Source organism: Vespula pensylvanica, chromosome 7 (genome assembly GCF_014466175.1).
Source record: "Vespula pensylvanica isolate Volc-1 chromosome 7, ASM1446617v1, whole genome shotgun sequence".
Lineage (NCBI taxonomy): Eukaryota > Metazoa > Arthropoda > Insecta > Hymenoptera > Vespidae > Vespula > Vespula pensylvanica.
In genome coordinates this window covers 7107356-7135148 of record NC_057691.1, presented here as the reverse complement: position 1 = coordinate 7135148, position 27793 = coordinate 7107356, and the positions used below count along the sequence as shown (strand labels likewise).

General features: G+C 32.7%; 6 protein-coding genes across 16 annotated transcripts; 2 read left to right on the top strand and 4 right to left on the bottom strand.

Annotated features, from left to right (window-relative positions):
• Window positions 1-135: 135 nt before the first annotated feature.
• Window positions 136-12682, bottom strand: LOC122630761 (chromodomain-helicase-DNA-binding protein Mi-2 homolog). 7 transcript variants are annotated; one of them, XM_043815628.1, is made up of 21 exons: window positions 12011-12681; window positions 9461-9552; window positions 9238-9360; window positions 8859-9149; window positions 8404-8697; window positions 8052-8306; window positions 7792-7954; window positions 7508-7693; window positions 7227-7416; window positions 6745-7118; window positions 6474-6643; window positions 6171-6396; window positions 5614-6077; window positions 4770-5541; window positions 3537-4666; window positions 3117-3416; window positions 2763-3010; window positions 2386-2671; window positions 2093-2243; window positions 1934-2038; window positions 136-1856 (listed from the first exon to the last, which is right to left on the bottom strand). In XM_043815628.1, the coding sequence occupies exons 1-21, from the start codon at window positions 12045-12047 to the stop codon at window positions 1852-1854; spliced, it is 5862 nt and encodes a 1953-aa protein (XP_043671563.1). In that variant the 5' UTR covers window positions 12048-12681; the 3' UTR covers window positions 136-1851. The 7 variants fall into 7 exon arrangements, with proteins under 7 accessions (XP_043671563.1, XP_043671562.1, XP_043671558.1 ...); XM_043815627.1 differs by having other exon boundaries at window positions 136-2038; window positions 12011-12682; XM_043815623.1 differs by having other exon boundaries at window positions 1934-2243; window positions 12011-12680.
• Window positions 12683-13559: 877 nt separating this feature from the next.
• On the bottom strand, window positions 13560-15218 carry LOC122630766. Of its 3 annotated transcripts, none has more exons than XM_043815638.1 (3): window positions 15080-15218; window positions 14494-14621; window positions 13560-14262 (listed from the first exon to the last, which is right to left on the bottom strand). In XM_043815638.1, exons 2-3 carry the CDS (start codon window positions 14599-14601, stop codon window positions 13672-13674), a joined length of 699 nt encoding a protein of 232 aa, XP_043671573.1. In that variant the 5' UTR covers window positions 14602-14621; window positions 15080-15218; the 3' UTR covers window positions 13560-13671. The 3 variants fall into 3 exon arrangements, with proteins under 3 accessions (XP_043671573.1, XP_043671572.1, XP_043671571.1); XM_043815637.1 differs by having other exon boundaries at window positions 14494-14865; window positions 15080-15200; XM_043815636.1 differs by lacking the exon at window positions 15080-15218 and having other exon boundaries at window positions 14494-15073.
• LOC122630762 (ATP-binding cassette sub-family F member 3) lies at window positions 15214-18595 on the top strand. The gene is made up of 9 exons (XM_043815629.1): window positions 15214-15355; window positions 15449-15554; window positions 15999-16185; window positions 16258-16598; window positions 16672-17170; window positions 17240-17463; window positions 17555-17919; window positions 17990-18210; window positions 18326-18595. Exons 1-9 carry the CDS (start codon window positions 15283-15285, stop codon window positions 18470-18472), a joined length of 2163 nt encoding a protein of 720 aa, XP_043671564.1. The 5' UTR covers window positions 15214-15282; the 3' UTR covers window positions 18473-18595.
• Window positions 18468-22797, bottom strand: LOC122630764 (WAS/WASL-interacting protein family member 1-like). Of its 3 annotated transcripts, none has more exons than XM_043815634.1 (5): window positions 22656-22797; window positions 22121-22286; window positions 21700-22007; window positions 20977-21604; window positions 18468-18737 (listed from the first exon to the last, which is right to left on the bottom strand). In XM_043815634.1, exons 2-5 carry the CDS (start codon window positions 22269-22271, stop codon window positions 18670-18672), a joined length of 1155 nt encoding a protein of 384 aa, XP_043671569.1. In that variant the 5' UTR covers window positions 22272-22286; window positions 22656-22797; the 3' UTR covers window positions 18468-18669. The 3 variants fall into 3 exon arrangements, with proteins under 3 accessions (XP_043671569.1, XP_043671566.1, XP_043671568.1); XM_043815631.1 differs by lacking the exon at window positions 18468-18737 and adding an exon at window positions 19159-19957; XM_043815633.1 differs by lacking the exon at window positions 18468-18737 and adding an exon at window positions 19159-19957 and having other exon boundaries at window positions 22121-22283; window positions 22656-22785.
• Window positions 22656-26304, bottom strand: LOC122630765. The gene is made up of 5 exons (XM_043815635.1): window positions 25900-26304; window positions 24856-25824; window positions 24384-24575; window positions 23839-24287; window positions 22656-23738 (listed from the first exon to the last, which is right to left on the bottom strand). Exons 2-5 carry the CDS (start codon window positions 24874-24876, stop codon window positions 23582-23584), a joined length of 819 nt encoding a protein of 272 aa, XP_043671570.1. The 5' UTR covers window positions 24877-25824; window positions 25900-26304; the 3' UTR covers window positions 22656-23581.
• LOC122630768 lies at window positions 25907-27643 on the top strand. The gene is made up of 5 exons (XM_043815640.1): window positions 25907-26098; window positions 26322-26446; window positions 26527-26713; window positions 26848-26989; window positions 27124-27643. The coding sequence occupies exons 1-5, from the start codon at window positions 25907-25909 to the stop codon at window positions 27525-27527; spliced, it is 1050 nt and encodes a 349-aa protein (XP_043671575.1). The 3' UTR covers window positions 27528-27643.
• The last annotated feature ends 150 nt before the right edge of the window (window positions 27644-27793 follow it).

The window sequence follows — 27793 nt, the reverse complement described above, 5'->3', positions numbered from 1 at the left end:
TTTTTCAAATCCCTTAATCTCTAAAAAAAAAACAAGAAAAAAATTAAAACAATAATTTAGTAGATTTCACGAGTAGAAAGTAAGATACTTGAATGGGGGGGATAGAAAAGACCGAATAATTAATATATACTCACGTAACGCCGTCAAATTCTTTGTTTTTTTTTTTTTTTTTCGTTTCATGTAATACATTAGTCGTCCAACCAATGTGTAATAGTGCATGAGGGCACGAGATACTTTGTTTTTTTTTTTTGCCATTTACAACTATGATATTTTCGAAATTGCAGCGCGACAATGTATGTACAAATATTATTATTATTAATATTATTATTATTATTATTAATATTATTATTATTATTATTAGAATTAGTTCTAAACTTAGGTAAGGTAGAAGACAAAATTTCGAAGCATATATTGTAGACGTACAGTGTTAAAAGAATTTACTTTTCTTCTCTATTGTAAGTATATGACATCCATGTGTGTGTGTGTGTGATGATGAATATTATTATTATTATTATTATTATTATTAATATTATTATTTATTATTTATTATTATTATATTGCAAATTTTAAATCCGTTGATTATTAAAAACGTCATATTGTGAAAACGGTACATCGTTTTGATCAGCTTCTTTCAATGTGTTCCTTCTATTCGAATTATACGAAATGTTGGTGAATGTGTAAATTTATTCCTCCGGATCATACAAACTTTTTTTTTCACTCACCTTACCCCTATTATATAATATTATTTTGACTTGAAAAATTGACCGAGCATCGAATTGTGAGATACAATAAAAAAGAAAAAAATATATATATATCGTCATATAACTAACAACATAACCCGTGCATTACAATAGTACATCACGCGTGACAATCTCTCGGATACAATATCAAATGTCAGTCTTAACTAAAATGATTGCCTTTGTTCAATGTCCTAACTCTCTCATTCTTTCTCGCGCGCTCTGTTTCTTTTTCACTCTTGCTCTTTCTCTCTCTCTCTCTCTCTCTCTCTTTATTTTCTCGCACTCTTTCTCTATTTCGTATTATATCCTGACGAATTTCCATAACGAAATTCGAAGAAATTATTGACTCCTGATTATATCTTCTCACTTATTACACGCCAGTTAGCTAATTAACTCCTTTTGCATCCGAGCGAACTATTGTCACTATTTTTTTTTTTTTTTTGTTACGAATAAATTACAAGAATACATCGTTTAAATCAGCACACCTTAAAGTTGTAAATTCCAAATAAAATTATTTGTTCTTAAATAAATTTAAGTAAAACGTATTCTTAATATTACATGGATACACAGCGGCTCGATCGAGAGATATAAATCATTCTTAATATCACATATATATATATATGTGTGTATGTACATACGTACGTACGTATGTATGTATATATGATATATGTATGATGTGTGTAGTAAGTGTGTATGTATGTATGATGTAGTAGGTATACACGCATGCATATATATATATACACATACATATATATATATATATATTTAAAAAAATAATCCACGTCCCTTGGGTAAAAACCGCTTGCATTGATATAAAACATGAACTCTTGATGCTAGTTGCCGAATGTACATATAATAAATACAGGTATAATGTAATTTAATAATAAAGTGTATTACGCTTTAAAAATCCTCAAATCTTACCACCTCTCATAATGAAAATTCTGCTAGAAATCATATTGTAAGAGAAAAAAAATAATACAGCGCAATATTCTTTGTTGTTGTTGTTGTTGTTAACGTCGATTATTGTTGTTGTTGTTGTTGTTGTTATTGTTGAATTAATGCAACCAGCGCCAATATTCGAATTCTTTTAGAAGAATTCAACATTTTATGTTCAAGCTACGATAGAAAGAATCATCTCTTCGTATCAAGTTAACAATTGTTCTTGTTCGAGCGAGGGAATCGGTCTCACTGACCTGTAAAACCTTGAGGTGGTTGACCCGGTACTGAGTATTGTGGTCTAAAGTTTCCAAAATTGGCGGCTCCTGCAAACGTGGCCGGCAATTGTCCTCCAGAAAAACCTGCAGGAAATTGTTGTGCCAATAATGCAGCTTGACCGGCTTGAGAACTATTACCTCCTGGAGCAGTTGCGGCTAATCGACTCAATATCGACCTCTCGGACATTTGAAGTCTTTGAGCAACCGGAGGAATACGTGCTAATGTTGCTGGTAAACGACTGACATCTGATTTCATATCAGACAATAATTCCTCCAATTGATTTAATACCTATAATCATTTGAAATTTATACAAAGTTAGAAATCTAATTTAATTTAGTATCATACAAATATATACATAATATAAATAAAACAGCGACTAATAATAATTAATAATTAAATTAATTCTCTAAATTTATTGATATTGACGAACCTTGTGCAGTACTGCATTCGCAGGTTTATTGCCAGCAAGGCTTTCTTTGCTAAGGTGTTGATGTGATTCGGCAAGGCACTCAACTTCGGCGAATCGGGCATTGAGACTCATTGCAGGATGATTGGGATCCTGCGTTAAGTTCAGGTACGCGGCCCTCCTCAATTGTTCTTCTATCACTAATGCCTGTTCCAGAAGTTTGAAACGCCTGGCCAAAAATTTATTTTTTATTTCTAAAAAGTTACCCTTTCCGACGTCCATCTTGAATGGTTCGTTAATTATTGCGAATCTGCAATAAGTAATATAAATCATTTGTAAGAGATATGCGACTGAAGGAATATTTAGAAGTATTGAATAAGTATCAGAGTTCGTTCATTTACCTTATATCATTTTGAATGTCTTGCCAACGACCGTATCCATGAGTGACGATACCAGCCAATAACCAGTAATCGTGTCTTCGATGCCAAATTTCATATTCACGACCAGGTACAGCAGCTTTTTCTTCATTTAACCACAAAGTATGCAGTTCCGTGAAACCACCGTCAGCAATATTGAACATGAATTTACGCTTAGGTTTAAGTATTTCAGAATCACAGTCCTTTGTATCCTTCTCCTTCGTATCTTTATCCTATAATTAATTTTTCATTACAATCAAGTTGAAAAACCTTGACTGTTCGCAAAAAAAGAAAAGAAAGAAAATAAAGAAAACATCATTTTCACGATTATAAAAATACCTCTCGTTTCTCCGTTTCCTCTTCATCGTCTTTAACGATAACAACATCCTCCTCGGATTCCTTTTGCTTATTTTCTCCTGTCTCCGTTTTTACATCATGTTTTGTCGAACCTTTCTCATCCTTTCCATCATTCTTATCCTTATCCTTATCCGATATGTCTATCTCCATTTCCTTTTCTTCCTTTTTAATTTCTTTTTTTATTTCCTTCTTAATGTCTTCCTTATCCTTTTCTTTATCCTTACTGCCGTCATCCTCCTCTTTGTCTTTAGAATCTTCTTTGGGATCTTTAGAATCATTACCCTAAAAGGAAACATGAAAATGAATCTAATGACATAGAAAATCTAAAAAGAAAAGAAAAAGAGAGAGAGAGAGAAAAAAAATGGTGGACAGTTAAAAGTCGTCAAAGTTTTCTTTACAAACCTCTTTTTCCTTTTGGTCGTCCTTGGAATCCTTTGTCTCTGATGAGTCAGCATTAGCTTTGTTATTTTCACTAGTCATCGTGCCAGATGCGGACGTGGGCGTTGGCGTAGCAGCAGGACTGGGACTAGGTGCGTTCGAAGTAGCAGGTGTTGCGCTTGTACTACTAGTGCCTGTTGCTGCGTCACCAGTAGCATCTACCTTTACTGGTTCTACTGGTTTACGAATCATTTCTGGCATGGAATAATATCCATTAATGTGTTCAAATTCTTGGACCTTTTTCCTAATCAAAGACATTACGCCGATTCTCGTTAAAACATGTTGTCGGCTAAGACCTTCTCTTGGTACCCCATCCGCAAATGTTTCCGCATTATCGGCACCTGGCTCGCAAAGGTGTCGCATAAAAAGTGAAACGTAAGCTTTGAAATTCTTTTCTGACTTCCCTCTTAGATCTCGTACCAACCACTGAGAATTAAATGCATCTTGCGGAGGCATACCATAACGCATAATAGCATTTAGGAATGCTTTTCGTTGTCTAGCATTAAAACCCAATACCTCAATGTTACCATTTACTCGAGCAAGTAACGGAGGAAGAGGTCTATCCTTTTCATCTCGCCTTTCCAATCTTCGTCTACTTCTACGAGATAACAAATCTCCGTCGCCCTTTTCATCGAAGTCATCGTCCTCCTTATCGTCGTCACTCGGTGCACTAAAGTCGCTGTTATAATCCGACAAATTTTCTTGCCACGGTTGATCGTCTCTTGCACCTTGATCACCCGTGACACCACCGTCGTTATAATTAACTTGTTTCCGAACTCTTTTACCCTTTCCAAGTGTTCTAGCTATATCTTCTTGTTGTTGCTCATAATGATGCCTCAATAACTTGATCCAATACGCTGGATCAGTATTTTCAGCTTCTTGCTTAATAATCTCGGTGTCCGCTTCTTCTTCGGTTTCACCTTCTTTCGTAACGTAAGAGGCAACTTTAAACGAACTTAAGTACTCATTCGCCCAATTTTCCTTTTGCTCAATACCTTCCTTGCTTCTATCCAACAATTCGGCTACTGCTTTATCGTCGTAATGAATTGCTTCATCTTCCTTACCTTCTTCCTCTTTAAATAATTCTTCGGTACCTGTAGAAAAGCAAGTTACGATTTAATATTTTTTACTTTATAAGAACAAAATGTTGATATAACGTGTTCGCGCGTGTGTATATATCTCCCAATTAAAACTTACCAAATCGAAGAATATCATCGAGTTCTTGTTTGCTGAAATTAGCACCTTTACCACCCATGCCTGGTCGAACAACCAAATGTGTAAGCATCATTTTACGTTTAGCTACTTGCGTCACTCTTTCTTCAACCGAGTTACGAGTGACAAACCTATAAATCATAACTTTATTGGCTTGACCAATTCTGTGTGCTCTACTGAACGCTTGAATGTCGTTATGCGGATTCCAATCGGAATCATAAATGATTACGGTATCTGCTGTTGCCAGATTGATACCTAATCCACCAGCACGCGTCGAGAGTAAAAACACAAATTGTTGTGCACCAGGAGCATTAAATCTATCGATAGCTTCCTGTCTCTGTGCACCTGTAATGTTACCATCTATTCTCTCGTATTTGTATCCTTCTCCCTCTAAATAATCTTCGAGTATATCCAACATCTTAGTCATCTGAGAGAATATGAGAACTCTATGACCATCGTCCCTTAATTTCTTTAACATCTTGCTCAATAAAACTAATTTTCCAGCAGCTTTAATTAATGCCGATGTCTCGTAATTTCCGTTAGGTCCAGTAGGTGCTTCTTGCGATGCAGCGGGAAATAAGTAGGGATGATTGCAACACTTCTTAAGATCCATCATTATATTTAATAAAGATACTTGTTGGCCTCCACCCTTAGGATTAAGAGCTTCGAAGTTTCTCGTTAAAATATATTTGTAATATTTCTTTTGCATCGGTGATAATTCAACTCTGACTATGAATTCCGATTTGCTTGGCATATTCTGTTAAAATAATTCATGATGGAATTAAAAAAAGAGATAGACGAATAAAGATATGTAAATAAATTAACGAACCTTCAAGACGTCAGCTTTTAATCGTCGCAACATGTGCGGTCCAAGCATCTCGTGTAATTTTTTTACTTGTTCTTCCTTCGAGATATCAGCGAATTCATTTTGGAATGCTGCTAGGTCGTTGAATTTGTCTCGACATAAGAAGTTCAATAAGTGAAACAATTCTTCTAAATTATTCTGTAACGGTGTACCGGTTAGCAAAAGTTTGTATGCAATATTGTAAGATGCAAGTAATCGGAAAAATTTCGACTGATTCGATTTCAATCTATGAGCCTCGTCAACGACAAGTACAGCCCAATCTATCGAACCCAAACAAGCTGAATCTATGGAAATCAATTCGTAACTTGTTAATAATACGTTAAACTTTATTTGAGACGATCTAATCTTAGATGCTCGGATGCCACGAACAGCTCCTTCTTCAAAGGACAATTCGTTTTCACGGATCACCATTCTGCTATCTTTGTCACCTGTTATTTCAAACGATAATAAGATTTTTATTACATGTGATAATTGCACGCGTGATATGAAAGTAGTTACTGATAAAATTAGCTTGTACTAACCAACATAGGTAACGCAGTAAAAGTCAGGTGCCCAAGTTTCAAATTCACGTTCCCAATTAATAATCGTTGAGAGTGGAACAGATACAAGAAAAGGTCCTTTACAGTGGCCTTCTTTATAAAGAGAATATAAAAACGTTATGGTTTGTATAGTTTTGCCTAGACCCATTTCATCCGCTAATATAGTATCTATGCCTTGTCCCCATGAATACCTCAACCAATTTAAACCCTACGCACAAAACAACATCATGAATTATTTTCAATTATTATTCATTGTTAAATATCATATAATAGAGGAACAATTACCTCTAATTGATAAGGATGTAACTGCATTCCTGTTTGATCCAAATACTCCGGTTGACGTTCGTACTTTTTCTTAAGATCGGTAGTTGGTTTATCTGGCGGTGGTGTGTAACGTTTCGGTGTTCTCTCTTCGTCATCGATGAGTTCGCGTGTTTTAGACTTTTTACCCTTACCTAATATAGTATTATTGTATTATTTAAAAAAGAAAAAACAAATAAAAATGAAGAAAGATAGCAATAGTATTTTTGATACTCACAGATACAAAAATTCTTACCTTTCTTACCCTTACGAGACGAACTACCATCGCAACAATTTGCTGCCCTTAAATCTAAGTAATATTCTATAGCTTGTTTCAATCCTGGTATATCTTCGTGTTCATCTTCCCAAGTAGCTTGATCGTAGCCTAGTTCTCTCCATTTAACAAGATATATCGCTCGACCGTCTCGTTGAAGTCTGTGGTTAATGACTCGATGAACAACGAGCCATTCAGGACGTACACCATAACGATAAAATCGTTCTTCTAAATTATATTCATCTCTATTAGTAGCACCATCTTGTTCTTTCAATCTCTTTACACGAGAGTCACTTTCATCCAATGGTTCTTCTAATTTCGGCGGTTCATCCATATCGTATTTACGCGAGTAATTTCTGAAAATAGAATCTAATGAAGTAACCATTCCTTTTTCTTTTTTTCAAATCATCTTATTCTTTCTATAATTCAAGCAACTAAATGAATATCAATCGTCTATTAATTACCTGAACATAAGTGGATGGAAAACATCCAATTGTAGTTCTGTGACCCAATCACAATGCCAATAAGACATATCGGCCCACTTTACGAAAAACTCGCGTATTTTACGTTGCTTTGGTGCTGCTTTGCTTGTTGAAGGTTCTTCTGATGGCGTTTCCGGGCATTCTTTCCACCTCCACGTTAATATTTTTGCAACTAAAGTAATTTATAGTAATATCAACAAATGGTGATAATTAATATTGTTTAATAATCTTTTAATAAGTATACAAAAATAAGGACAGTTTACCTTTGCCACGTAATGGCGGACAAGAACACCTAGGACATTTCCAGTCACCATCTGGAATTTCTGACAGGGGAGGATTTAAACAATGTGTGTGATAAGCACTTGTGCAACTATCACAACACAACAATTCACCACCATCTTTACACACTCTACAAAACTCCATATGTTCATCGTCATCTTCTGCTGCACCTAATGAAGATAATAAACAATTTGTAACATAAATTTGACAGTATACTTGAACAAATGTGATGGGTAGGAAAAAGGGATCGGGAGTCCAAGGAAGGTACCTGCAATACCTTCTCCTTCGCAATGAGGACAACTCCATTTTCCTTCTGGTGTTTCTTCTAATTCAGGTTCTAAACACACCAAATGATATGCTCTTGGGCAGGTATCACATAATATGATTTCTCCACCTTGTTGACACACTTCGCAGTAATCTTGATGATCAGTCTGAATATAGAGAAAGAGAAAATTTATTCTTTATAGCGCCGAATAAAAATAAATATATTTTGTTTCGTCGCAAATATAAATTTGTAAGCTAAACTACCTGAAGACCTTCTTCTCCATCTGGAAATTTAGATGTAGTTTTTGTCTTCTTTTTCTTCTTAGTTTTGTTGCCGATCTTAGTCTTTGCCTTTCTGCGAACAGGAGGTTCTGCCGGTGGTTCAACCTCACCCTCTTCTGCGCCTGCCTTCATGTTTCCATCCCCACCAGATCCTTTTTCTGCATTGGCCAGCATTTGTTCGAACTCCATGTCGGAATCGCGATCAGACCCTGCCCCGCTTCCCTCCGCCTCTTCATCCTAATTAAGGGAAATACACCAATTACACAAGCAACACATAACTCGAATTAATTGCACAACGTCACGGAATTGTTGCAATCAATTAAAAATCACATACTGAACTTCCCCTTTTACGTTTTCCAAGTTTTATTTTAAGCGTTGGTACTTTAGATGCTTTTTTGCCTTTTTTAGCCCTAGTTCCTCTAGACTTCCTTTTTCGATCACTATCCTCGTCGTCGTCCTCTTCATCCTCGGCCTCTTGCACCGGTCCACTGCGATTTGTTCTTACATTTCTGCTATCGTCATCCACATTTGTAGACGACGCATCTGCATCCGGTTGGGTGTGTGGATTCAGCTCGGAGAAGTCTCGCCACTTAGCTGCTACCAGCATCATCAGTTTGGACATGGGAACCTGTGCATAATGCATTCAGAAATAAATTGTAGAACATTGAGAATTAAAAAAAAAAAAAGGAAGAAAAAAAGAAGAACAAAAAAGAAAAAAGAAAAAAAAAAAGAAAAGAAAAAAAAAAGTAAGACATTATTTTTCTTTCTCTAAATAATAAAATCACTTACTTTAGGATTTTCTTTTGCTAAAAGTGGTCTAACATGTTGTTGAAACAGTTTGTATGTCGTTAAATTTTGAAAATCTGCATCAGAGTATTCTATTTGTACATCAGTTAAACCAAAGGTGTTGCACACTTCTTCTATTGTTGGCATTCCAGTTGTGGGTTCCTGCCCTTGTGTAGCTGACTCATTATGACTCGATGATTTCCTCGACGAAGACTTTCTGCTCTTCCTGTTGCCTGCATAGTCGCTGTCATCACCTGCTGCATCGCCAACATCTCCACCACCGAAATCACTTTCCTAATATTTTCCAAATAACACTTATTGCGAGAAAAAACAGATATATATATATAAAAATTACTTGTATAATATATACAATAATATTTACATCTCCAGAATCAGACTTTTTCTTTTTCTTCTTTTTCTTGCCTTTTTTATCCTCACTGCGTGCTTTCCGTTTTTTACCCTTCTTCTTTTTTCTTTCCTCAGGTTCATAATCATCATCTTCTTCCTACAAATAGATACATTTAATGTTTATATATGGAATTTTATAAGTTCATTTAAAATTAGAAGAAAAAAGAAATATATATACATATAAGAAAACCACTTACTAATATTGGAGATTTCTCTGCATCAGATGAGCCATCTACTTGTTGACTAATATTAGAAACCTGACCTCCAGTTTCATCCAGATCATCTTCTCCTAAACATTTCATATTAATAACATTTCAATAAAACATAACCAAAAGATCAAGATAAAATAAATTTAAATGTACATAAATCCAGAGAAATCAATTGAATTTAAATATAAAAAAAGCAATTGATTTTTTAAAAGAACTAATGCTTTATTCTACAGGTTATTATTATCCATGCATATATATATATATATACATTTATATATTATATATATATATATATATATATGTTGTTCCTATATGTATTAAGCAGACAAAATCAATATGTGAATGGTGATTATAAGTTGGGTTTGGCAAAAATGAAAACCACACTTGAACTCTGACAAAATCAATAAAATATAACAGTATAAGAAATATTACAACAATAATCTATTAAAATATGAAATATTATGAAACTAAAATAATGATTAAAATAGAAATATGATATTCGAAAAAATTTCAACAAATTAAAACATCTCAAAATGTCACAATAACAAATCACAAAACAGAAATGAAAGTTTCCCTCCAAAATAGAAATATTACTATTTATGACAGAAATATATGCGTTAGATCGGCGTTTACTAACCATCCATATTCTAATACCTGAAAGGAACGATTGACGGTTATTAAACCAAATTTAAAACTTATATAAAAGCTATTTTTCACTATCTTTATAAACTATTACGATAACTACTTGTCGATGATAAGAAACACGAGAAAAATCGGTTTACGAATATAACGAATGCATGGTATTATGCACAAGTAAGTTTAACAAAAATGTACAAATTATTACAGACTAATCCGCGTTCGGCGAATGCTTTGTGCGAGTGTGCGTCCGCCATTTTCTTTCAAAGGGCATAACGCATACGAAGTATTTATTCATAATCTTATCGTACTCTCGATCGATCCCGTAAGCCTTCCGAAATAATTTCGAAACAAATCTATAGAAAAAAATGATAGCTCGTATATTGAAAAGAGGTTAATTATAAGATTCTGAATATTTTATAATCGCGTACACGAACCGGCTATTATAACAACCCTATAAGTGTGTCAGTCACGAAGTACACACAGCTGCACTAGATACTTCAAAAACCGAAGCGAGCGTCACGGAGTTACTACCTAGAAAAATAATGATGATGATAATGATAATAATAATAATAATAATAATAATAATAATAATAATAATAATAATAATAATAATAATAATAACAAGAATAATAATAATAATAATACCGACAAATATCGCCAACTAACGAGTACTCGTTGCGACATATTTTAAATAATTTCACATTCGCTACTGTATAAAATATAGTACAAGTAATAATAGTAATTGCAGAACAATAATATAGTAATAATGTATATGTCGAAAGATGGGGAAGAGGGACATTAAAAGTAATAACAACGGTAGTAAATTGATAACAACACTAGATTGAACAAAACAAAACAGATATGTTCGATTAAAAATTCTCATTTTTTCGTGACAGTCGAATAAAAGTACCAACGATTATAATTGAAAATTTATTTATTGACGTATATTTATTAATAGTTGCGTCAAAAATTATCTCTCGATTTGAACGGTGATCGCAAAAAAGTCATTTATTTTTATATTGAAAATATAAATGTGTGGGATTGGGAATGTAAACAAAGCTGAGACAGTAAAAAATGAAATCAAAAAAAAAAAAAAAAAAAAAAAAAATAAAATAAATAAATAAATAAATCAAGTAATATAAAAGATATTATAAAGTTGCTAAAGGACAAGATATCCATGTGGTTTTTCAAGGAAGTTTTCCGGCACGCGGTCAGCGGTCAAACGCCGATCGCTTTCCGAACGTTGAATCATATTCCATGACACTCGATCGTCGGATCGATCAATCTTGGACAAGGCGCGAAATGTTAACGTAGTAACACCATTTGACAATCGTAAATGTTATTGAACTTTTTAGAAAGCATTAAAACAATGTCCGAAGAAATAGATTCTCGCGCCTCTGAATCGAACAGCGATCGGTATTCGAGCAAGAAAGATGAGATAAAAAGAGAAAGAGAGACAGGGTAGGTAGGTAGAGAGGAAGAGAGAGAGAGAGAGAGAGAGAGAGAGAGGAGAGGAAAGGAGAGAGAGAGAGAAGAGAAAAAATGAGCGAGACAGAGGAGGAGAGGGGAGACGAGGGGAGACGAGGAGAAAAGAATACTTCGAAATATAAGATCGTATTCGGACGAAGGACAAAAATCTTCTTTCGATTACTTTCGGTATTGTCGATTTGATGCGAAACATTAGCAAGAAAAAATATGTTTAAAAAAAAGGAAAAAAAAAACGAAAAAAGAAAAAAAAAAGAAAAGGAAAAGGAAAAAGAAAAAAAAAAAACAAAAAAAAAACAACAAGAAGCGATTGACATGGCAGCCATCATACGAAAAGCGCGCGTCCTGCCTAGCCGACGAGGACACGCAACTTTCCGGCGGTTTCGGCGACAGTGTTCCCTTCCGATCACTCACCCGCGTAGCTTTCTTCCACCTCTTCGTCCGATGCCATTGTTTGAATTTACGACTTAATTAAAATAGACAACACTGAGAACAGGACTCTCTTCTAACTGGTTTAATATCAGCGTGTAGAAAAACAGCACGGAAATGCGACATCAACGTTCGCTCGACGCTCGCTCGACGCTCGCTCCGCGTTCCGACTCGGCGTGCAGTCACTACGCCTTGTACGTGTGCACCCACTGCCCGTGGCTTCTCCCCTCTCGCTCGCGATTCGTCGGTTCCTCTCGGTCTCCCCACCACTGCCGATCTTCTATCCTATCCCCCCACCACTCCTTTCTCGCGCTTCTCCCTCTCTTCCTCTTACTCGGTCTATCTCTCTCACTCTTCTATTTCGCCTTGAGAGAGCACGTTCCTTCCTTTCCCCTTCCCTTTCTACACCCCCTCACGTTCGTACTCGTGCCACACAGAACAGTCAGCAGACGCGCGAATACTACGGTCTTTGCTCGCTCTTGCACTTCCCGTTGTTCTTGAAACCCCTCTTCTTCTACTCTTTGCGACCGCCTCAAAAAACCTTTCTCCTCTCTCCTCTCCTCTCCGCCATCATTCCTCCCCCTCACCCCCCTCTATTCTATTCTCTTATCCCTCTCCGATGCTTTTGTCCACTATCTTATTACCATTTTTCGCTTTTCGGACAGCTAAACTCATTTTTCTTTCCTTTTCTTTTATCTTTTCTTTTCTTTTCTTTTCTTTTCTTTTCTTCTTTTTTTTTTTTTTTGTACATATATATTAATTCATGAAGAATACGACTCCATCGATTCTTTCTCATAATTCTCTCGGAATTGCAGAATTTTTTCAATCTTTTTCTTCATACATTTAGCTTTTTTTTACGTTTTTGACATCATTTCTAAGTATTTTGTTCGGAAAATTCTGCTTTTTAAACTGCAACGTAATCGTAATTTTTATTTTATGTTTACTTATACGTAAAGAGGAGGCACGTTTGAAAAAACATATGTACGATATAGAGTAAGGATATAATTCAGTTTTCTTATTAATTTCAATGTTATGACATCTTCTGAATAAAGGATATAAGTTAAAATTAAACAGAGGTACAATTTAATAAAAAATAAAACATGTCTGGTACTACAGTCTTAACGTGCCTATATATATGAATATATATATATATATATATATATATATATATATACACATATATATTTATATATATTTATATTTTCATTCTTTATGTAAACAATTTTGTCTATAATAAATTTCATATTAACATAAATAAATGAGCAAATAATGATTAGTTATCAAACGAATTTATAGTTAAAAGAGAAATTTTCAATATTCACTCCATTCATTAATAATCAATTGCAAAAAAAGCTTTGATCGTAATGCAAGCATATTTTGATGTTAAAATACACCAGCAAGTATTAGTTTCTGAGAACACGGGTGGTTGATATATATATATATATATATATATATATATATATAAAGTCTTTTTAATATTGACATATACTATAGATAAAATTAACCGTGTTGTACGAATAAAGTTTCTAAAGAATAAGAACAAAGTTATTACTATTATATACCATGCGTGTATATAATAGTCTTATATATAATAATACCATGTTTGTATCAATACATTTGTATGGCAATTAATGGAAAGAAACACTTCATCCGTAATCTACACTCAGAGCACTTAAGCCCTTTTTCTTGATAGCTTCTGCTACAGCTCTCTCTAAGAAATCTTCTTGTTGATCACTATCCGCTATTTTACCAACGTCCCAAGTCGATCCATTATAACGTGGAATCTCTAAAGAATCGTGTAATTTCAAAGAATTTGCTGATGATGCAGCTATGGAATTAGAAAAATCTCCTGCATCTTGCATATGACTGGATGGACAACACGATACATTTGTATAATCATTATTAGTCCAATAGCCAGGTATCCCATTACTATAGAAGGTATCAGATTGAGAAACCAGTTCTGTTGATTGAACCAAACCATGATTACGAATTGCCATCATTACAGCTGTATTTTCCATATCATTTCCCCTAAATACACGAAATTCTGGATCTCCCAGAGAATAGGATTCGGATGGCACGATGAAATTTTCCAGCATTTTATTAATAGTATTGTCTACAAATCCTTTTGCCACTTGGCAAGCTTGCCATCGCCTTAATTTTTCTCGTCTTTCCACATCTTCATGTTCCACATTTTCTGCTTCTTGTATCGTATGTTTGCTGTTGCATGATGTTTTATCCTGACAATAACATCAATTCGAAAGTTTGAATAACAAAATCATGTTATTTATTTCATGGTTATACAACAAGCTGTTCTGTATGAATGAAATTATATTTTAAGATATACCAATATATATATATATATATATGTATGTATGTATGTATGTATGTATGTATGTATGTATGTACGTATGTGTGTATATGTAACAATGTTGTGTAAAAGTCTCTTTAAAGTTTTAATAAATAATTACCATTTCCCAATAATTTTCATCGACCTTAATACATCGTGTACGTTGTCGTTTTGGTGGAACTGGTCTTTCGTGATCGTCGGTATCTGATTCCTCGACATCTGTCGCCATTTTCTTGATATTTTATGCAACTATATAATTGTTTATTCGAGCGTTCACTTTATAGTTATAAATAAGTAAAATATTTTCAATAAAGAAAGAGATCGGTGACTTTGTATTGACTTAATCCCTAATAATTCGATCCATCACAGTTCTCATACCATTGCTCGCATCGTAAATTTCACTTCCAATCTGTTGTTCTTTTATACACATTTTATCAAGGATATTTTAACTATCTCCAACAATTCAATTGAGTTTATCTTGAATACGATCCTCCTAATACGGAAGTTTAATTATTGATAATGTCAACACATAAGAGGATATGCAATACGAGCAAGGAGGAATGACTTCTGATAGTTTTAAGATGGCGACTGTCGTGTAATATATATAGGATTCTCAATAAAAGGATAATTAAGAAAAGGAATTTGTCATTAATATACATTTAATATTCAAAATCAATTACTTCAAATAATAATTTAATTAAACTTACGTGATAAAATAATACTTTACTTAAAAGAGTGAACTGTGATCGGATCGATCTCTCGACGACGACGAAATCGTATTTCAAAATGGCGTAAACATGTGTTCATGAAGATCAAAGGACGTTTGACGTTTGGTCCGTCAAGCAAGACGTTTTTCTAATTTATTATTAGGAAATTTATATTGAAACTTCTTCAAAATATTCCGGGTAATATGGCAACGTGTGGTGAATATATTCGTAGTCAATTTCCAACGATAGACGATGATTTATATCAATATGTAGAAGGTACATTTTTACTGATTAACCTAAGAAAAAAATGTGTCTTCAAAAGTTCACAATAATATAATTCAAACAATGCGATTAATTTTGTTCGTATAGGTATTTTAGATAGTTCCAAAGATGATTTTGAAGACGGCGATGAAATTTATGAGGCTATCGGGGAAGTTTTACATGAAGTAGCTGATAAATCAGAAAACGAGGTTAGGTCTGTAAAACTCGTATTTACACTCACATATAATCATCTTTTATAAGCTTAGATTTATAAATTTGTGTTTACAAACATACTTTATAGGTTACTTGTCTCTTATTTTCTTATTTTTTCTGATTGTCATATTATTATTATTATTATTTTTTGTTACGAATTGCAATTGTAATCTTAATGAACTTAAGATTTTAATCATAGATGCCCAACAATTCTAATATGATTCTTGGAAATATAATAATTTATGATGTGATAGAAGCAAACTATGTGGTATGCATTATATATAAGTGGTATGGAATGATTAATAGTAATAAAATTAAATTTAATACATACATATATTTTTGATATATTATGAATAAATTTGTATTATGAAATATGTTCATTTTAGAAATATTAAGTATTATTATTATTATTATTATTATTTTTTTTTTTTTTTTTTTAATACAGAGAAATATGTGTGAAATTACTAGAAATGTTAAAAGGTAATACCGAAGAAGGACAAGTTGAAAGGAGAAAAAATGGTGTAAATAAAGTATTAAATGCTCCTGTTCATCTAGGAGCAATGGCTGCTACTTTGGAAGCACAAGTAGAGCAAATTAAAAGTATATGGGTGACAACAAGAGATGATGCCATGGTAATTAATTATTTAATAACGTTTATTATAGTAATTATAATTGCAATATCAATGAAATGATTTTTATGATAGAAAGTGGATGCTAAAAAATTAGAAAAAGCAGAGGCTAAGTTGCAACAAAAACAAGAGAAAAGAGTTATAAATGAATTGGGTATAGCAGGCCGTACAAACAACATAAGTCAAGCTACAGAATCTGCAAGTGCCAGTCAAATGACAAGTAAAAAAGATAGTAGAATGGAAACCAAAGGTGGAGTAAATAAGACACAAGATATCAGAATAGAAAACTTTGATGTTGCATATGGAGATAGAGTATTATTACAAGGTGCTGATTTAACTCTTGCATTTGGTAGACGCTATGGCTTAATTGGTAGAAATGGTCTGGGTAAGACTACTTTGCTTAGAATGATATCCAGGTAATGATAAATAAATTTGTTATTAATGTATTAATAATAAATTATTATTAATTTTTAATTACTATTAATTTAGTAAACAGCTTAGAATACCATCTCACGTACGAGTTCTGCATGTAGAGCAAGAAGTAGCCGGCGATGATACGTCGGCTCTCGAGTCGGTGTTAGGATGTGATCAAGAAAGAAGTGCTCTGTTAAGTCGAGAAGCGGAATTACAAGCTGCGATAGAAAAAGATGGGGGTAAAGCAAGTGATGCCTTAGGAGAAGAATTAGCTCGAATATACGAAGCTATGCAATTGGCCGAAGTTGATAAAGCGCCAGCTAAAGCAAGTGCAATATTATCTGGACTCGGATTTTCCGTTGAAAGGCAGTCTTGGCCTACCAAAGCTTTTTCTGGTGGTTGGAGAATGAGACTTGCTCTTGCAAGAGCACTCTTTTCTAGACCAGATCTTTTGTTACTTGATGAACCGACGAACATGCTTGATATCAAGGCTATACTTTGGCTAGAGAAATATTTACAATCCTGGCCAACGACTTTACTCGTTGTTTCTCACGACAGAAACTTTTTGGATACTGTATGCATTTTTACAATGTACTTTTTTCGACCATTTTTCTTTTTTACTTATCGTATTCGTGTATAATAGGTACCTACGGATATCTTATATTTACGTGGTCAAAAGATAGAGGCATATCGTGGTAATTATGAACAATTTTCTAAAACTAAAGGCGAACGTGAACGAAATCAACAGAGAGAGTATGAAGCTCAACAAGCTAAAAGAGCCCACGTGCAAGAGTTCATTGATCGCTTCCGTTATAATGCCAACCGTGCCTCTAGTGTACAAAGTAAAATAAAAATGTTGGAGAAATTGTAAGTCCTTTGAAACATAATCAACGATATAGTTTATGATCTACAATCTGTTTCACAAACATTTTTTTTTTTTTTTTCCTTTTCTTTACAGACCAGAATTAAAACCTATGGAAAAGGAAGGGGAAGTAACATTACGATTCCCTGACGTCGAACCATTAAGTCCTCCAATACTTCAATTGAATGAAGTTTCATTTCGTTATGAGACTGGAAACGATAATTCATACGTCTTCACTGGTGTAAATCTTACGGCAAGCTTACAATCCCGTATTTGTATCGTGGGTGAAAATGGTGCGGGTAAAACAACGTTATTAAAAATAATAACAGGTGCTTTAAGTCCAACCCGAGGCACTGTTCACGTACATCGTAACTTGAAATTTGGATATTTTAGTCAACATCACGTTGATCAATTAGATATGCGCGTATGTCCTGTCGAATTATTACAAAATCATTTTCCAGGTATGTGATGACATGGGAATTTCTTTATCTCGCAATAAATAATAATTCATTTCGTTTTTCTCTTTTTTAGGTAAACCAATCGAAGAGTACAGACGAATGCTTGGTAGTTTTGGCATAAGTGGTGATTTAGCACTGCAAACGATCAATTCGTTATCAGGAGGTCAAAAATCAAGGGTAGCTTTTGCTTTAATGTGTGCAGCAATGCCAAACTTTTTAGTACTCGACGAACCTACGAATCATTTGGACATAGAATCAATCGAGGCGTTAGGAAAAGCACTTAATAGTTGTCAAGTAAGATTTCTACGAGTTATTCCATTAAGATTATTGATGATTTATTATTGCAATATTCGTGTATACGATGTATGATATTATTCTTTGTTATTTTTTATCTCCTCTTTTTTTTTAGGCAGGCGTAATTTTAGTATCGCACGACGAACGATTAATACGTATGGTTTGTACAGAGTTATGGGTCTGCGGCGAAGGATCAGTTCGGTGCATTGAAGGAGGCTTCGATGAATATCGTAGGATTATTGAAAGAGAGCTTGAAGTATAAAAAATATGATTTTGTTTATATGTTTTAATCTTACAAATTACTTATGCTACCTTGTATTAAATAATGCAATGTTATGAAAATTTTAGAAAATAATCGCGTTAATTAAATTCGTATACAATGCCATTTAATATCGTCCCCCTTCGCCCTATATAATAATTTATTTTTATTTAATCCACAATTTAGTAGTTCCAATTCATTTATTCTTTATACATTCTGGGTTTCCCACCCAAGTTCATCGAATCGTCAAGATATGTTATATTTCTTTCTATAACAAAATTGAATAAATTAAATATATATATATATATATATATATATATATATATATTATACATATACATATATATACATATATATGCACACACACACACACAACACAAAACAGTCTTTAATTTTCATGCTTGTGTTGAATTTCCCAAAATATATTTCACATTATTCAAATAATTAATATTTTTTTTCTTTTTCAATCCTGAATGTACAATTATAATTGAATGCATTTAAAAACTTTTATTATTTTTTTTCCCTTTTTTTTTTTATATGATTTTTTTTATATCATATAAGACTCTAGTCATTCTTTATATTATTTTAATGAAGGTCTCTAAAAGAAGAGTTTTCTAGTTAAAAAAATATTTTTCTTTATAATTCGTTATAAGTATTAGTTTCGAATATAACTAAGATACTTCTCAGCTTAATTTTACCTCTGATTATACTTACATATCAGTAATTGTTTGCTATGAAAATGTACATATGAAATAATGGATTATGAGAAACTGTTGATAGAAATAAAAATATGTAACATTTTATATTTTTTAAATAATGTTACAACATAATGCATGTGTATATGAACTTTTTAACAATTAGGTTGCATTAATACTTATTGTTGCAATTGTTTACCAACATTATTTAACAAGTTTATGATCTCATGTTAGTTTCAACTTAAATATACCTATATTAATCATAGATATAATATGAAATTTTTTGTGCATTGAAATTTTTATGACAGAACGTCTGACACATAATAAAGGATTAAAACTGAAACATAGAAAAATTGAAAGTCTGGCAGCATTAAATATTACATCAAAGCATTATAAACAGATTTATTACGGAGCAGAGTTCATTGCACCTTAGAAGGAAATTTTATATTTTTAATTACTATGTTATAACTCTTCAAATTTTTTTGTTAAATTTAATTATAATTACAACTCTAAATAGACCTTCTCAACACACTTTCAATAACAGTAACTTAGATTCTCTGCAAACACAATTTTTCTATGTATTCACATATTACTATTTTGTTGATGTGTAAGACAATGTTAAATGCTGACTTTTTTTCATAAACAAAATGAGATAACTTAGGTAACTAAAAGTTTTTAACATGCCACGTTGGTTGCATTGTATTGCCACTGTTACTAGACGAAACACTTAAGGGAAGTATTGTATTTGGATTAGATGTTTGTTGAGGCGGTGCTGGAGCCTGTTGCTTTGCAGCTGTAATTTTTTAATTATTTTTATTATATCTTTAATATATTAATTAATTTGGTACATACATTGTTTTATGATAAAACTACACCAATATATATAGATAGTAATATACATGCAGCATGCAATTAAATATGAAAATTATAGCAACTATTTACAGAATTTGTATTAAATTCATTATATTTACATAACATGCTATGAAATGATTATTAACGTGTTAAATGAAGAGATTTTTATTAATATATGATGAAATGATGATTCTTAGGATGTATGGAATTTATTTTGATTAAAAATACAACATAATATGTATGGATAAAGGCATGAAGCTTTGGATAAATCAATGATTTGTAAAAAAAAATGAGTGACAAACAAATGATTTAGTAATCTTTTTATCACAAGAAAAATTACAAATGACAAATGTTTGTAATAATAAATTGATTATCCAGATGAATAAAGTAATTATGAATTTGATTTATCCAGATTATTATAGATTATAAGAAGCCCTCTAACCCTTTTTTTTATTAATAAATTAATAATTGTACTATCATTACATTCATTTTTAGAACAATTGGCACAGTTACAATAAATCAAACTATAACAGTGCCTATTATTAAACTAAATCAGCTTGAGTACATGCGATCGTCAATTGTATCAAATGACTCTTAAATAAATCATTAGCCATGATGTAATAGAATGCAAGATAGTCCTTGATTACTGAATTGATCATCCTTCTTAAAAAGTTAGTTAAAAAATAGACAAACATATGTATAAGTACGTGTTTAGAGTCATTGAATAAAAACTACATTACTATTATAAATAAATAAATGAGAAATTGAATTGTTAGTGAGAAATATATTAATTGATAATAATTTATAAGGACTATCCATGAATCATATATATATATGAAAACATATATATATATATATATATTGAAGTTATATATACATATCAAACAAACATATCAGATATCTGTTGTTTAACATTAAATTTCTTGAGCGTATTAAATTTGTTTTTACTATTAATCTTACCATTTCTGCTGCTGTAGATTTTTGTGAATCCTCTAAAAGGTTCTGGTGGTGGAAAACTCGAGATAGAATGAAACATTTCTGCAAATCTTATCTCCAGATCAAGATTAGAATTCGTAGCTTGTCCATTTCTCATTGACGAACCTCTCGTAGGAGGTGTTGGTGGTGGAGGTGGAGGTGCAGCCAATCTTTGGTGAGTTGGAGGCCGATGTGGAAGAGGCGGAGGTGGTGGAGGAATACAGGGGGCTGTAACCGTAACTCTGGATGGCGGTGGTGGTGCTGCTCTTGTTACCATCATCGAAGATGTCGCTCTGGATATTGGAGGAGATGGAGGTCTAGCAATAGGCGGTCTAAGAACACGATTCGTGGGTCTTGATTGCGGTTCATTTAAACAATCCTGCGATTGATGAAGGGATGGTGGTGTTGGGGCAAGAACTGGTGGAGACCTGGGTAACCTCATGCTTTGTGCTCTTGAGACACTCCCAGAACTTGTTAAACTTAATTTTTTAGGAGGTGGCGATGGTTTCTGAGGAGCTGTGGATGGTGGTGGTGGTTTAGGTGCGAGTGTTGGTTTGCCAAAGCCTTTATGTCCATCTATATTAGAATTTGCTGAATCTGCTCCACTTGATACCTGTACAATGTAATCGATAAGCATAAAAAGTTGTTTCGTCGGAAATAATATCAACATTATACATACATCTAATTAGGAATCAATATTTTTCTTACTTGAGGAAATACTTGAGGTTTTTGTGTAGCTGGAGGTGGAACTGGAGGAGGCCCTCGCTTAACACTTTGATTCAAACTACCAGACGAATTAGAGAAATTACTGTTATTAACAGTAGTATGCAAATCTTTTTCAATTGTGTTTCCTCTAAGACCAGTTGGCTTTAACTTTGGCATACCACTTGAAAATAACCCACCTAGGCCTATTGGTCCACTATTGTTATTATTAGCAATACTACTACTGAATGTATTAGGGCCATTGTTACCACTGCTACTAGAAGTTATAGAAGTTGAATCCCCCTTGACCTTACCTATAGATAAAATCGATAATTTAATACCTTGACTTATCAATTGTATATTTGTTCAATTTCGTAAAGAATTATATGGATTAATATAAAGAAAGCATCTTTAAGTCGAAGCATACCACTTATAGCAGGTGCGCTTTTATCTACCGTAACTGTCTTCCTTAGAGCTTTTCCTTCTCTAATCGACTGTAGCAACAAACTCCTATCTTGTTCCCCTGATACAGGAGGAGGCGCGGTAAAAGCAGGAGGTAGTGGTGGTGGTGCCGGCATTTTTATTTCTTTCTACTATACGTCAATAACAGAAAATAATTATATACACTTTTTCTTTTCTTTTCTTTTCTTTTTCAGATAAGATAAAAACGGTTTGGAAAATTGGAAAGAAAGAATACAAGGATGAAGAAAAAAAATTCCTTTGACGATAGATATTTATTTTAAATTAAAGACTTAATTTGCTAATATAAAAGGCAACGACTCTGTTATAAATTTCTAATTATAAATTTAATGGGCGTCTATTATATAGTGAAAAGTTAGAAAATTAGGTTACAGTTGTTATCTTCTTAAAGGATAATATTGGATACAATTTGAGTCGAATTATAATTACACAAAAATATGTGAATACGGGAGTGTGGATAATTCTATGATAAATTTATTTACCTAAAACGGAACACTCGTTTCTGTGATGTCAAACATGCCTTGATAATCCATAAAACGGCCGTACACTTTTAACGTGTATTACTATGTTATATTCCTTTGAGTACACATCAATTATATTCGTGAAATCGTCGATGTTTCTAACATCAACTAGAATTATAATGACAAGGAGGAATAAAAATTGACATTTGGATAAAAATCTTTCATCCAGTATGATATACTATATGTTGGAGAAAAAGTCTGACTTCCGAATGTCGAGTATCTTGATACGAGTGGCGATTGTTACGAGTTTCGATTGGTCTCGATAAACTTATGAATCAACTGGCATCGGCCATATATACTATCCAATTACGAAGCAACGATAAAAAAGCTTCGAGATGATTGGACGTTTTCTAAATTTAACAATACGACGTTATCCAATCACGTGTACTTACGAACCGTCGCGTCATGACGATAAGCCTTGAATGATGAATACAGTGGGAGTGGCAAATTGAAATGGAATAAAGATGTTAGTAAACAGTATTAGAAGCAACGTAAAAGTTTTTCAATTTTTCTATTACTAACCATAACAAACAATTATATTTCTTATTTTCAAACGGATACTTATACGCAATACGAATTTTATTATACATAAAAAAAATAGATTACAAAAAATCAATCTAATCGTTCTAGAATTCTAACAATAACAATCTTTTGATTTTAAGTTTTTCTCATTCATAAAAAAATAGATAAAAGATAAAGATAGAAAATTGTCTTCATAACACACACATACACACGCGCGCATCATACACTTTATATAAAATTAGTTTTAATAATAATTATCAATTCATAAATATTGAAAAACTTAACTGTATCAGTTTGTTCTTGAACTATTGTCATAACAATTGGAATGTGAGATCTCTCTTTTCTCTCGTAATTTTTTTCTCACCTCACATTATTCCAAATTGATTCATGAAATTTTTCAATACTCTCGGCGTTATCAAACAACTTTTATAAACTTTTGTACAATCGCGATTATCATCTCTACCTACCGAAACGGCGTCCTCGATAAGTGTTCCATTTGTTGCATCCTTGAACCATCTATGACTACAATGATGAGACAATAAGAATACTATTATAACTAATACTAATACATCTGCTGTACAATATTAAAAAAGAAAAAAAATGATTTTAATCAAAACGATACCTGGATAAACCATCGATAATTTTTTCCGTACTCGTAGGATTATCTGCACGACTGGCAGCCGATACGATCGAACAAACAATACGTTGCATACAAGGAGCTACATAATTATTGGAAAAAATTATTTCATTAATTGTATTACCCATTGTTAACCATTCCATTCCATCGTCCGTTCCTGAAAATGTAAAAACGTTATTACGTAATATCTTCTTTTTGATCGTTGTTATATTCGATAAAAAAAAATATATGATCAACCAACGATAATGCGATTGCGATGACGATGAAATAGGTTTTGAGAATAGTGGTGCAACTAAAGAAGAAATTCCTGTAACTAATCCAGCGATTGTTAATGCTTTTGTATTGACATTGAGGAGCGTTGGCGAATGTTCGTTCTCTTCATTTTTATACAATAATGGAATAGAAATAAAAGGTATCGATACATCCCAACTAATCTAAGAAAATGTCAAGTATCAAAAATAAAATTCAAACATTTAAGATTTTGTAACAACAGAAACGAAATAATCGATTTTACTAACTAACTAACTTACATCGATATTTCCTTCTTCGGAGTCGAACGAAATAAATCGAGGCTTCGTATGACCAAGAAATGGATTTTTCATTTTGGAAGTTTTTCCTTTACCGGATCCAATCGATGTATGATCGGCTGTTGTTAATTGTATAATAAGAAACACAAGTAAGAAGGTCACGTTCATTGCAGAAATTTTGTATATCGTATGTTCCTAATAAAACATAGATTAATTAAAGAAAAACATTTTGATATATTGTTAAATAAATTATCACGACATAATAACAAGATATTTCACTGTCAAAGGATTATTTGAAAAAAGATACGGAAAAAGAAACCTCGTAATCACGTTCACTTCACGTTTATAAACATATTTAAAAATGTATTTACGATTAATGAAGGAAAGAAAAAATAACAAAGAAAAGATAAATTAATTGTAAATTGTTGATATTTTTAACAGATACTCGGATAATAAATGTGTATTCTTAGCTTACTCTTATCAAACACGATGGCATTGATGGACAGTTTCCTACAAGTCGAGTTCTAGCTAGCTAGCAGACTATGTATAATGCTCAGCCCACCCCTTCGACGAACAGGAAATTCCTTTTCTCGAATAGAATTAACGAGCCTAGGAAGAAAGATAGACTAAATTGTACCAGGGAAATGGACATTAGCAATTATTATATCTTGTTATTTATCACTTAAAATTATATGTTTCTTATAAAATTTTATATGTGTATAAATACATTTCTCTCCGCTAATTATTACTTTTTTTTAATAGAGTAAACATACATACTTATATCGAAATTTGTAACAATAGCTATACTATTGTTTTCACTTGGATAGAAAGAAAGATAAAAAGGTCTCCTTACGTAGAGAGACGAATTGTCCAATTACGCACGTACACTGCGCATGTCGTGCCTTTCGCGTAACTTTCGCAAATTTTCCTAAGCAACGTCCAGAACGAATTCCATTCTGCAAAGACAAATATACTTGCATAGAACCTATGAAATGTTTACGCTCATTTCTTTTCACTGTCGTTATATTGCTTCAAAGTATATCCACTTTCTCGCTTTAGAATTGTTTACCTTGAAACGATATCTAAAATCGAGACCTTTCAACGGTAGCAAAATTATAGACATCTTCTTGCTATCTTATGTATTTCATATACTTTAAATATTTATAAAATAAAACGTGAAAATAATTATTATACTGATATCGTATAGTTGATGATAAAAAGAAAAGGAAACATTATAAATGCGATACAACGTATTAAGAAATGATTTCAAATACTTTATAATATGTGTGATACTATGCATGTACGATACATGGATTATATGATACATTCGGAATAAGCTTGAGACTGAAAAATCAGTTGACACGTTAATAGTCGAGCAATTAATGTTGCAAAAGACAGAAATTATTTCAGCTTCGAAAGTACTCACAATTTCGGGAAGAGTGACCTGCAATAATAACAATGCTAGAGGAGAGTGCCTTTGGTGACAAAAGGTATACCCATAGAATGTATTCTTACTTACTAAAAGAATGACGCGAAGAGGTAGTAGAACGTCACGCATCGTGATAATATCACATGGAAATCTAACAATGAAAGCGAAACCGTACTGCAATTATGTCGACGATTTGTCATATCCACAAGGGGTGGTACAGAACTATATATGTCAGAAACAGAGTCTTATTTTCACAGTTTCTAGTGAAAGCATTCCGTATGGACATCTGCTAAGAAAGATATTATTTTTTCACTTAATCTGCGAATGAATTATTTCAGATCATTAACTTTCAAGGTAAACTTCACATACAATCAATTTATTAATAGGTAATATTATAATAATTAAAAGCAAATACGCATACGTAATTATGCGTTTATTATCATAATTTGTAAATAACATTGCAATAAAATAGAATTTTTAAAACAGAAAGTACTCACTTTTTTTTTTTTTTTTTTTTTTTTTCTTTTATTTCTTATCTTCTGTTACAGATGTTGCAAGATAATTTAAATAATATCATAGCAGTCTTCCTATTTTTTGCGGTCCATGCTAATTGTGTTCCCAAATATGACGACAGAGGGTAAGAGAGATAGAAAATATTAATTATTATAATATTACACTTTACGAAATAATTTCCTAATCGTTTTTTAATTCATATAGTTTTATACCAAGTTCGATAACTTACATGGAAAAAGTTGGAAAGGCACAGGATCAAGTGGCGATGCCATCCCAAGCCGAAGTTCGGACTGATACATCAACGAAACACGGGGAGACTACGATCAATGATATCTCGGATCGTAATCAAGAAGCTCGATTTGGTTTCACTAATATTGGAAGTTCTGGCTCTGTAAGTATAAAAACGGTATACATTATTTATATTCCTATTTCAACGATCCTAAATTCCAAATTCTTATAAATATCTAGTCAACTCCGTTCAGATATCTAGATTTAAAAAATCTATCGAATTATTTGTACTCATAGGGTTACGCTATATCACCGTACGCTCCAGCAAAAATAGACTTGGGTGGACTTTTGTTAGGTGCTATTATAGGAGTTGGTTCCATTCTTATTATTCCAAAATTATTATACGTTCTGTCAGGTACCTATGGAAATTATGCGAGAAGTAAGTATTATAAAATTCAAAATGAAACATTTACACCTAATGGTAAATAGAAAAATATACAAGTATTTATCGAAAAACTTGTGTAATCAGAGATTGGAACGTACTTTTTACCTAATAAAAAAAATTCTTAACAGGCGAAGAAAATGGTTTTGCTCAATCGATGACAAAATTAGACGACGCATTGGCTCGTCACGGTATAGATACAACATCTTGTATGCAACGAGCCGTTTGTACTTATTCACAGCAAGCTGCTGCAGCTATAAGAGTAGCCGACGAGGAGAACGAAGATGAAAAAATATCTTCTTTCGATAGAATGATAGATGCGATCACTACAAATCAAGTTTTTCGAACAGCTATGCAAGGGACAGCGATACAAGAGGCGGTAGAAGCAGGTCATTCTGGTAAAAATTGTTCGTATTCTTATCCTCATTGTGGTTTCTCTTTGGAAACTATGCTGTCACTTTTATCAAACGTTATAACGGCTGTCTCAACGGCGAACGCACGAGCTGCGTCGTCTACAGCATCTTCGTTGCTATAACTATCTTATCATTAGTTAAATAAATATAATATCTTTATGTGTTAAACTTATTTGTATTTGAAACGTCGAAGAAAAAAAAAAAAAGAAACAACGTATTTATTTTCGCCTTCTTAATATTCTCGGCTCTATCAATTAATCTCATGATCAATTGACAAATCCAAGTTTTTATTTTCCTTTCATCATATATATATATATATATATATATATATATCTGTGTGTGTGTGTGTGTGTGTGTGGGTAAAGAAACAGAGAGAGAAATTATATAC